At 33.9% G+C, this 12,199-nt stretch overlaps 1 protein-coding gene across 1 annotated transcript; it reads right to left on the bottom strand.

Annotated features, from left to right (window-relative positions):
- Positions 1-437: 437 nt before the first annotated feature.
- LOC130714534 (WRKY transcription factor 72A-like) lies at positions 438-4,732 on the bottom strand. The gene is made up of 5 exons (XM_057564442.1): positions 4,531-4,732; positions 3,063-3,140; positions 2,411-2,953; positions 1,869-1,982; positions 438-1,578 (listed from the first exon to the last, which is right to left on the bottom strand). Exons 1-5 carry the CDS (start codon positions 4,651-4,653, stop codon positions 718-720), a joined length of 1,719 nt encoding a protein of 572 aa, XP_057420425.1. The 5' UTR covers positions 4,654-4,732; the 3' UTR covers positions 438-717.
- Positions 4,733-12,199: the final 7,467 nt, after the last annotated feature.

Below are 12,199 nucleotides of genomic sequence, written 5' to 3'. Positions count from 1 at the left end.
TCCAATAAACTCTTGTTTGTAGCTCTAAACATCTTTTTAGTGGAATAAATCTCAACAATAACCCTTTTTAGTATATTTTATTGCATTTTTAGTTTTTGTAATTTCATTTGTTTTAATGATGAATATCCATAAATCTCGTCTTTTTTTACTTGCAAGAAAAAATTAATTGAGAAGCATGCATGCTCTACCATGCATGACGGCCACCCTCCTCCAATGCACACATTATACTATAAGAAGAAGTGGAGGTAATATTGTTAGTAGAAGATAACAACTTTAATTTTTAAAACTGAAAAATCATAAAAAAAACTAAAACTGAAAACTTGATTTAATTTATAAAAAAATTAAAACATAAAACTAAAAATCATGTAAAGGAGAATATAAGGTGTTAATGAAAATATAGATACAAAAAATGAGGCTTCTAATTTTGATGAATGTAATAAAATGTAATCAAGAGAATTTTTATTCTGAAAGTTTCTAGCTAAACAGAATCACTTAATTTGAACAATGCGTTGACAAAAAATTACTAACATACACTCTGCTAAAATGAAAGTTTCGAGCTGAATGGAATCACTTTGAACAATGTTCCAACACTTTCTGCATATATATATAGCTGGTTATTTTTTATAAAGCCAAGCTTTTGACTTTTTAAAAAATAACCAGCATTTGGCAAAAACATGCAGTGTACTTCTTGTTCTTGACTATTTCTCAGGTCAAGAATTAATCTGTGTTGCCGTTACTATCACCAGGAGACGCAGACGCGCTTTTGGGGGTAGAAAACGGCAAAGATGAAGGCGTTTTGTTGAAGAAGTTTGATGCAGAAGCTTTAGAAGTTGAAGGCAATGTAGCAGTAGAATTAGACGCTGCTGGAAACAGCTCTGCCCATGTCATTTTGTGACCCAAATTTCCTGGTGTGTTACTGCTTCCAATGAATGAAGTAAGTGCTGCTGCCAATGCAGACTGAAAATTGGGGTGTGCAGTGATTGCTTTTGTTGCTGCAGATACAGTTTCTGATTGAGAAGGAGGGATTGAATTGATGTTGTTGTTCTTTTGCATGTAGGATTGGTAGATATTTTCTGCTGCTTGTTGTCTTCCAAAATTTACAGAGCTGAGGATGTTCCTGTTGTTGTTGTTGTACGGCTGATGAGTAGCATAGTTGAGGAAGCCGTTATTGGTCCAGGACATTGCATTGGACTCGGAGGAGTTGAAGCTGAGGCTGGTGGAAGAAGGGTATCTGAGTTGGTTGTTGAATCTAACAAAGGGAGATGATGATGAGGAAGAGTTTGGGTTTGTAGTGAGGTCAAGAGTGATGGTTGGATGGTCATGATGTGAAGATGATGAGAGTGCAGGGTTGGATAGGTGGTGTAGTTGCTTTGATTTGGAACCGTCTGATGAGAGATAAAAGTTGAGGCCATGGAGGTTGTTGTTGGTGGTTGAAGAGGTTGAAGAACCGGATAACAGCATGGAAGCAGCTGCAGAGGTTGTGGAAGCCATGGCGGTTGCTGAATGAGGAAGAGTGTGGTTGTGTGTCCCTTCATAGGTGGTGATCAAAATGGACATGTCCTCAGCACATCTTTGCACCTGAAAATTTGTAACATGTATACATGAGATGCATATTAATAACGAAAATATCACGAATTCACCTAGACATCTCGAGTGAGAAAAGAATAGAAGAAGATAGAAAGATAATTGATGTGATTAATGATGTGATGTTATAAGAGAAATGGAGAAAAAAATAAGATGTATGTGAAGTGTTTGTAGTCTGTACTGTTTTGTTTGAGTGTCTAATTATCGCAAAATAGCTTCAACTTTGTTACAAATTGAAACTCAATGACAATGAGTGTAATATGCATCTTCATATATATATATACCTGTTTTCTTACTGGGCAGGATGGTGCAACGGTGCAACGATAGTAAGCTCGCGGGCAAGGATTTCCCTTTGAAATCTTTTGTCCATATTTCCTCCATTGGCACCCATCATTCATCTGTTTTCAACAAATCAAAGGATTAACAAGTATACATATAGATTTCCACATTTTAAAACTGTTTAAGGATCAAATCAGTGATGAAAATCTTTTGCATGTCTCATTCTCTATCCTTTTTTTATGTGGTATCAATGAAATTTTGACATGTTGCTTAAAACAACATGGGTGAGTTGGTTATGAACCTTGAATGGTAGTTTTTAATTAATGTGACAACATTTTATTGGTGAGACACGAAAAATAGAAAGTAATGGAGACAAAAGATATTAATTGTGCCGGGATAGAAAATTAGGAGAGGCGTGATCCCGAGCTGAATGAAAGTGTCAACGTGATCATTATATATAGATACTAGTTACCAAAAAAATATATATATATAGATGCTAATTAAATTAAGAAAATATGATTGAGCTGATGAGAGGAGAAAGATTTACTGTGGGGGTATCACATCTTGCTCTAACACAAACTCTAGCTTTCTTTGCATGAGTTTGTTGAGCAACTTCATCCTCAATATCTCTCATGGTCTTGAGTGGTGCCTTAGTAGTAGGTGGTGAAGTCTCCCCAGCTTCTTCTTCCTTTGGCACTTCACAACTATTGACAGGGCTTGGATTTGGCAAAGCTGCTTCATTTGTGCTCCCAGATTTTGATGTTTCTAGTTTACAGTCTAGTCCAAGAGTCAAGTCTTCATTAAACTCTTCATGATCCTTCAATGGTTTAGAGACTTTGATATTTCTTGGATTGCTAGGAACTCTTCCAAGGCTGAGGGACACAAGATCTGATTCCTCCATTATTTCTTGATGGTTATTATCATCAGCCACAATATTCTTCTTTGTTTGATCTTGCTTAGCTATATCTTGGAATTGCATTTCTAGTGTCCGGTATTCATTCATTATTTTGTTCAAGCTCATCTTTAACCGTTGATTTTCCTCTCTCACCTCGCCCATTTGGGCTTTAGTAATCTCAAGCTGATCATCAACCTGCAATTAGTACAATATCTTCATGATTAGTTTCTTTAATTGGCTTCTTAAGAGGGAAAAATGAGAGAACAAAATAATACTCATGAATGTATCATACAAATTATATTACCTCATCTTCCTTCATGGATGGGGATGCGCTTGGTTCAGCCTCCACCATGGACATTTCAGCATTTGCAATGGGTAGCTCCTATATATATGTAATCATCAAATTAGCATTCATGTACAAATGCAAATTCTCCTTAATTAATACTTTTCCCTTTATTTTTCATGAAATCCAAGTATACAATTTGGTTTATGCTATCTACTTTGTGTATGTTTGAATACAGTTAAGTATAAATTCATAAAAAGATTTTTATTCACTTTTTCTTGAAGTGTGTGTAAATATATAATCAAACACACTTATAAGTATAGATATTTGGATTAGCTTATTTTTCATCAAAATCAATAAAAATAATTATGAAACTCACAAGCTAGCTATTCACATAAGTTTCTCTTTAAAATTGATTCTGAAATCAAAATAAATTGTAGGGTTTCCAAAAACAAACATTTAATATTTATTCCTTGTTTGATTTGTTCTAAAAGAAAAGAAAAATTGGGAGTGTATTCCTAAATGCAAGCATAGAAAAAAGGAAATTTAAAATTCAAGTAGAGGAATATCTAGGATAAAACTGTGAGCAAGTGTATTCAAGTACATGTGCAGGGTGAAAGTGAAACTACACACATGCATGAGTCAACTCTTATCAAAGCTATTAATTGTTGAAACCCTTTTAGCAGTCTTAAGCCACAAAATGGTAAGCATCTTCAATAGATTTTTGCAAATGACATGACATGCATGTATTTGTATATTACTTCCCATGCTGACGCTTCCTTTCTGTTTAAATCTTATCCTAATTTCGTGTTGACTAATTCAATATTAGTATAACATGTACTTGTCAAGTTGTAGATACAGCATCCATTTTTTTTGTTTTATGTCAACAGTTAAATCATATTTTATGACAAGTAGAAGTTTTAAACTTGTTTATGGTCTTCAGTATGCGTTGTACCAAACAAATTACTATAGATTAATGTTGTAGGTGATGATTTTAGGATAAACATTTAACAAATTGTTGTTAATTACGTATGATCATGGTACTTGGTGATCGATAAGATAAAATTAAGAATCAGAACCTGTTTCAAGAGGACAAGCAAACTAAAACCCTTTAACATAATATCTATTAATCAGTATGCCCTAACTAATTCAGCTTTTTAAAGATTAAATGCCTCGCTCACAAGATCAATTATCTTCCTGAACTAAGAAACTTTATTCATGAGTTATAATGATTTTTCTGTAAATTAATTTTAACACATAAACAACATATTGTAAATAACATGTTATGACGTTATACTGTAGGTCTTTGCAATAAAAGACAACTATAGTATATGTTAATTGTAGATGGTTCCATTATAGATATATAGATGATAATTATCAGATTACTATGAACAAAATGAATTGTAGATGAAGAAAAACAAAATAGATCAGAAGAAAAATTATTTTTCTTTTAATTATATATGACTAATATGAGAGAAAGAATCTTCACCTCAACAACAGTATCCTGTTTATGAGAACTTTGATCATCACAAACGCTATTCTCACTTTTCTTCTCTTCCTTGAGTACTCCACAATCTCCATCCTCTGGTCTCCCTGAAACAAACTGATCCATGTATGAAACGGTGGCGTTTCTTTCTGGCTTTTCTCCCTTCTTGCTAAATATGTTTTCTTTCGTTGTAGGTGTTCAAATAAAGCCCCTCCTTCAATGTTAATATAGAACCTTGAGAGATAGGGCCTGCATAAGAGTTTGACTTTTGAAAAGAATTGACTAATTAATAAGAAAAGAAAATTTATTATTGGTGCCCATCTTTGAAGTTTCGTACATTTTGTAAAGTCACATGGAATGGACCAAACAACAACAATGGTTTTTCAGGTCAAACCTTTTGCCACAACCGGTGACCGGAGCCTTCCTCTATATATATTTATGTATGTATGTTTCTTGGTCTTCCCCTTCGAGAGTCAAGCAATTAATCTAGTCTCTCTTCCTTGTCTTTGGCGCATCATTTTTATAGCAATGCCATATCTAATTAAGCTAACATCAATGCACATATTCTCTTAGAGGTCTCACTTGAGCATAGATTTAAACAAAATAGTTTTATAAAGGGAAAAGAATCCTTAGTGTCAGCCTTGAGGGTGAAGAGTATGCATTAAAGGTTTCACAGGAGATATGACTAAAATAGTCATTATAAACCGTAAAATAATCGTCATGTTTGAACTAATTTTTTAGTAGAGTTAAACTTCGTCTGAAAGTATTTATTTGTGTTTATCTTATATATAACATGTATAAATGTTTATGCGTGTTTGAAATAGTTTACGTAAATAACTTATAATCTACCTATATATATATATATCAGCTACATTACACAAAGCCTAAGCATATTTCATTTAATTAATTTCTGTCCATATTATTCCTGTTTATTTTCTTTTACCCGTAATTTAAACGGATTATGATTTAATTTGGTTCTAAGTATGATATTGTTCATAATTATATATATATATATATATATATATATATATATATATATATATATACACTCGTCATCATTCATCGCCCCTTTTTGCAAAGGACAAAACTGGATCCATCTAGATATATAGAAAATAAAATAAGATTAAAGGGGGCTGCAGATCGACTGCATATATAGGGTCAAGTTAGGGCTGTGAATTCCTTATTGGTCCATGCTTCTTGATGATGATTTCTTAATAAGATATAGATTTTTCAACTTAGAGAAATTGTTTGACGACATTGAGGATGAAAGAGACAAAACGCGAGTGAAAATTATGATATAATATGATGAGAAACGAAAAATAGTTGAAGAGAAAAATAAAGTTGTTCTTTCAGAAATGAGATGGTTTGAACTTCTTTCTCCCTAACTTCTCTTGTATTGTGGAACTACGTTGACACGAAAAAGAATGTACTTGTAGAAGACACTTTGATACTCAAGTTAGTGTGGAGTAAAAGAAGGATATTAGAGTCTCATAAGAACTCAATTAAAGTTCATATGATAAATAATGCATGTATAAATAAACGACTACACAAGTAGTATTTATAGGTTTGGGAAACCTTGCAGAATGTCTTCTAAGATCTTAGTTGCCTCTTAGCAGCCTTTCTACGTGTTTTGCCGCTCAATCTAGGTTGAGAGATGACATGTTTCTTAATTAGGTAATCACATCTACAATTGTGGTACTTATTTTGGTTGTTAAACCTTTGGGCCAGTTGAAACACGATTTGGCCTTATGGTCTTTTGGGTTGGCCGGAACATGAGATCCTCAACTTAGGATGTAATGCAATGCAATATCAAGCTTGGTTGAAGGTTAGCTGCACAGATCGTTCTATGAATCATTTTATCATTTGCTCGAACTTTCATCTTCCAAAATCTTTTGAATATGTCCGACCAATTTTGAAACCGGAGCGTTGCAATTAATGAAGAAACGCACTTACATCAATTGTATCTTTAGGTAAATGTCTTTTTTCTCAATTGTTTCTCAAGAGTTAGTGCTCGGTGATTTGACCCTTCACTGTCTTCGTTCGTTAATTTATAAACATTTTCCACACCCAAGTACATTTTTTCCTCTTCTATCGCCTTTACTTTTTCACAAATGGTTACTATTTGTCTTTTAAAAGAGGACGGGAGTGAATAGGTTACCGATGGATCGTTGTCGCTCCCACTGCTTTACAATCTGTATGTTAGGAAATAACACAGCTGAAGAAGTAAAATAAATCAGGAGCGCAATCAACAACACAAGAATATAACGTGGAAACTCCAAAACCGGAGAAAAAACCACGGCCGTTGTCAAAACCGACAACCAGAGAATAAACACTATGTGAAAATTATTACAACACATATACTTCACTCTCAACCACCCCATGACCCCAGTACACCCACACTCTCCAAAGTAAATATTTGAACTACATCTCACAATGCTCTAAAACAAGAGCATAAGAGAAAAAGAAAACACAAATATAAACTTAAAGTGTTTTCAAGTGCTACATCTTTGGTGTTTTGGTGTGTTGAAACAAGGAGTCTAAGATCCCTATATATAGTCTTGGACCCTCCCACCCCTCTCTAATCTAAGCGATGTGGGACTTCTCCAAGATGCATAACTTGATCTTTTTTCTCCTTCATTAGCAATGTGGGACTTACATTGCAATCAACCCCAACAATCTCCACCTTGATTGTAATGGGCTTCAATGTTCATTGTCTACACCGACAATCATTGTCTTCACCGACAAACATAATTCTCATTGTCTATATACCGACAAATTGAATTATCATACTCCACCATAAAAGAGTATACTACACTTGGAACTAAACCATCCCAAGAATTTTCTTCACTTGGAACTAAACCATTCAAAGAATTTCCTTCACTTGGAACTAAACCATTCCAAGAATTTTGACATGCCGAAACCTTGCTGAAAAAATTTATGGTGCAACTTCCATGTTGGCTTTCTCCGGAAGTTCATCAGCCATCGACATAACCACGTACCTTGCATCAATGCCAACCAATGCCCGCATGCTATCACCACACACCTTGCATCTATATCAACCAATGCCCGTGTGGCACCTGGACAATTTCATGCCCAGAACGCTTTGTGTAACCATGATTGCATCAACTCCTCCATCACAGCATCATCGCAGCTGCAAACCGACTGTAAACCGTGCACCAGGTTGGTTCCTAGAAAAGAGAGGTGTCTTTCTAGAACCTCCCAAAACAACACTTCACAATGTCACATTTCTTCAGCACCTTCGCAATACCACACAAAGTGATATTCATCGAACCGGAAGCTCTGATACCACTGTTAGGAAATAACACAGCTGAAGAAGTAAAATAAACCAGGAGCGCAATCAACAACACAAGAATATAACGTGGAAACTCCAAAACCGGAGAAAAAACCACGGCCGTTGTCAAAACCGACAACCAGAGAATAAACACTATGTGAAAATTATTACAACACATATACTTCACTCTCAACCACCCCATGACCTCAGTACACCCACACTCTCCAAAGTAAATATTTGAACTACATCTCACAATGCTCTAAAACAAGAGCATAAGAGAAAAAGAAAACACAAATATAAACTTAAAGTGTTTTCAAGTGCTACATCTTTGGTGTTTTGGTGTGTTGAAACAAGGAGTCTGAGATCCCTATATATAGTCTTGGACCCTCCCACCCCTCACTAATCTATGCGATGTGGGACTTCTCCAAGATGCATAACTTGATCTTTTTTCTCCTTCATTAGCAATGTGGGACTTACATTGCAATCAACCCCAACACTGTAGGCTCTTTGTCATGTCTAGATGATAGACTACTAGAATTTACTAGAAACCCAGCAGAGGAGGATTGGAGTAGTGACTCAAGTGGTGATACTCTTAGGGATCTTTCTCATCTCGATTTTGATCTTATTTTTGCATATTTTCGCCTCGTGGTTCATAGACAAGTCTAGCAAACACTTGATATTCCCGCTCCAATGAAGGACGAGATCTTGATTGACCATGAAGCCCGAAGAAAAGAAGATGATACATAGAAGTTCTCTTTGAGTTGGAACAAGGAAGATCCTTCCAAGGCAACTAAAGAGTTCTTCATTTTATAATCTTCGCTAGATAAAACAATGACTGATATATTAAGGGAATTGTTATTAAGACCCTCCACCCCTATTTAGACCCAAAAAAATATAAGAAATGTCAAAAATACCCTTAATGAAAAATAAAATTTGAAAAATACCCCTTCCTCCATCCTCACCTTCTTCCTAATGCTTTGTTGAAACCCCCCCCCCTCCCACCCCCCTCTCACCACATACTCTTTCTTCTTCCAAACCCACTCTCAACTTCCCACATTGTTGCCGGCCACCGCCTCCACCACCCACGCCACCGCTGCCGTCGTCCTCACCCAACACCATCACCAACGTCGCCACTGCGGTCGTCGTTGTCACCCGACTTCTCCTACCTCGTTGCCGTCGTCATCTGTGAAGGTACTGCACTCTAATCCCGATCTAGATCTATCGCACTCTCATTAAGCGTGAGCACCGTACTCTTTGTGTGCGTCAGGTTCGCACCCTGAGAGTGCAACAGGGACGCACACTGATAGTGCGTTTATCTGTTATATTTATCCAGACGCATTGTTTATCTGTTGACCTATTATAGCAGGTTAAAAAAAGTGGTGTAAAATTACACCACTGTAAAAGTGGTGCATATTAGGGGCCACCCTCTAGAATATATGCAATTTACATTTTTAGTTATTACAGTTTTCTTTGTGTTTTTCATCCCTCCAAAATTATCAACTTCATTTTTAATCATTGACGTTTAGTCATTGTTTTGTTTTTTTTTTTTTCACAAAAGGAAAACTAAGGGCCCGTTTGGTGGTCAGGATAGGATATGATATGTGAACAGGATATCAACAGGATATGATAAGAGCAAGATAGACTCTTATCATATCCTGTGTTTGAGGTGCACATGATAAGGACAAGATATGATAAGGAAAAATGTATCAGATTTATATTTGAATAAAAAATACATTTAAAATTGATCATTCTATTAAATTTAATTTCTTTACATTTTCATGAATGAGTCTATATTTTAAAATAAATAAAATTAATTTAAATTTTATTAATTAGCCTATTTTATTGTTTTGAAGATGCCCTATATTTTAAATAAAATTATGTCGTTAACCGATTGGTTTTCACTTAGTTCTGACACGTGATAATTAACAATAAAAGTTAACTAAATTAAGAATATTATTATTTCAAAAATACTTTATATTTGAATTATAAATTATTATATAAGTAGATAAGTAGTTTTAAATAATAGGAGATGAAAATAAAAAATTAATCTATTACTATTAAAAAATCCATATTTGTAATCAATGTTTTTCTCTTAGTTGTGACACGTGATAAACAATAAAAATTAACTAAATTAAAAATATTATTATTTCAAAAATACTTTATATTTAAATTATTATATAAGTAGATAAATAATTTTTAAATAATAGGAGATGAAAATATTAAATTAGTCTATTATTATTAATAAATCAATATTTGTAAGTAAGTAAGTAGTCTATTTTACTATTTATGAATAATAATTTTATTTATTTTTTATTTTAGTTAAATTAATATTTTTATATTTATTAATTAATATTATTATAAATTATAAATTATATAATATTAAAATTAATTAATTTGGAGTTAGGATACTGAAAGAAAATATATAACTGGTATCCTATCCTGCTCTATCCTAGCTCCCCCCTCAGGATAACTTTTACACATGATTGACAGGATAGGATAGGAGACAAGATTGTGTTATCATATCCTGCTGGCGCAACAAATAACAGATAACAACAGGATATGATTATTATCATGTCCTATCCTATCCTGTCCTGGTCACCAAACGGGCCCTAAAGAACAAAACAAAGACTAAAAACACATCAAGGCACAAGGCCTCATTAACATGAGAAGGAGGAAGTCTCCAAACTTGTCGAGCTAAGAAATTAGCCGCATTATTCCTCTTTCTCGGTCCGAACCTATCATCTCAAGCAAGAATATATTTGGGAAAAGTAAAGTATTTAAATTTTACAATTATATTTAAAAGAAAAGTATTTAAAATTTAATTTTATTATATTACATTCTTACTAATCACGGTTATATATTGATCATGGGTATCAAAGTCCTCATATTTTAATGGCAACCAAATTATTACCCATGTATTTAATGACAACTCGTTCATATATAATCTTATTATCCCATAGGTCGTGCACATCATAGGCAGAAAAAACGAGAAAAGAAGGTAGGTTAAGGTTGGCAAAACAACCCATATGCAATATTGAATGTTTGTGCCTGTGCCTGTTGCATATATATTCTTTCAAGCCATATATAATGTCTACTCATGATCGAGTTTGTGACAGCATCCCAAAGATAAATTCCGCTGTTTCCCCTCACTAATCCAATTTTATAGTGCTTCCCATAGGATCAACTAGCTCCACTCAAATTCCAATTCATATTTCTTCATCCCATAAAATTTCCAGGTTGTTTCATATTCCTATCATATTTGTTCACAAAAAAATAGAACCTATAGTAAGTTTAACAAACAAAAACAGTTGTATATGAGGATTCTTCTAGTCATGTCCAGCTCCCTTGTCGTGAATTTTGGGAGAAAATGGTGAAAGATCCATAAAAATTATCCATAGGAGGGTAATATGATTTTTGAAATTAAATAAGTCTTAAGGCGGCCACACTCGTGCTTAGCGCGGAGGTTTCTTCCAAAACGAATTTTCTCCAATGTCATGAGCGCTTATCAGTTAGGAGAGGAGCTTAGCGGCCAAGTGCTCTCCTTTTTGCATTTTGATTCCGCTAAAAAATTGCTTAGCACCAAGCCTCTTGTGCTAAGCAATGAAAACTTGCCTCATTTCTTCAATTTTTTAGTCGAAGCTTAAATCTTCCTTAAACTTCTTCCCTACATATAAACAAAAGATCACATATAAAAATTGAGTTTAATTTTGATGCATTGACGGTGTAAAGTATTTTTACACCGTTAACCAATTGAATTTCAAAGATTTGTCATGTCACTCAATTTAATTAAATAATAAATCCATCTTTCCAACATTCAAGAAATATGATTGGTTGGCGGTGTAAAAAAACTTTACACCGTCAGTGCATCAAACTTTTTCTCAGAAAAATTATAATATTTACAATATTTCAAGGCTAAATCTAATTATTTACTAAGTCATACATCTATCTATCTATCTATCTATCTATCTATCTATCTATCTATCTATAAATCTATAAACTATATAAAGGGAGAGTTTGTGCAGCTTTGGGGGCAAACCAGTCATTCAACTATTAATTTCAAAACTATGAAAGTTGGGCATGGATATTTTAGTAAAAAAGTAATTTAATTCACTTGAATTGAATCTCAGGCGTTGATTCACAAGCATTTGATTTACCAAAGTGCTTAATAATGATTTGCCAAAAAAAAGTGTCTAATAGTGAATTATGAGAAGTTGACAAAATTAAGGCAATTTAGGAGTTACATTCATTTGGCAAATTAATTTATAAGAAGTTAAAGAATATAAACTTTTAACATCCCACTTTAAATTACCTAATGATGTTACAACAATCATTCATATTCTACAATCATATTCTCATATGTTTTCCATTATCGCATAGAAT

The sequence above is a fragment of the Lotus japonicus genome, chromosome 4 (assembly GCF_012489685.1).
Source record: "Lotus japonicus ecotype B-129 chromosome 4, LjGifu_v1.2".
NCBI lineage: Eukaryota > Viridiplantae > Streptophyta > Magnoliopsida > Fabales > Fabaceae > Lotus > Lotus japonicus.
Note: the sequence above shows the minus strand (reverse complement) of the source record. Positions and strands in the feature narration are given on the sequence as shown.

Coding starts and splice junctions, on each gene's coding strand:
- LOC130714534 (XM_057564442.1), bottom strand. CDS start 4,653: ATGGATCAGTTTGTTTCAGGGAGACCAGAGGATGGAGATTGTGGAGTA. Junction 2,954..3,062: donor CATCCATGAAGGAAGATGAG/GTAATATAATTT, acceptor TACTAATTGCAG/GTTGATGATCAGCTTGAGAT. Junction 1,579..1,868: donor CCTGCCCAGTAAGAAAACAG/GTATATATATAT, acceptor ACAAATTTTCAG/GTGCAAAGATGTGCTGAGGA.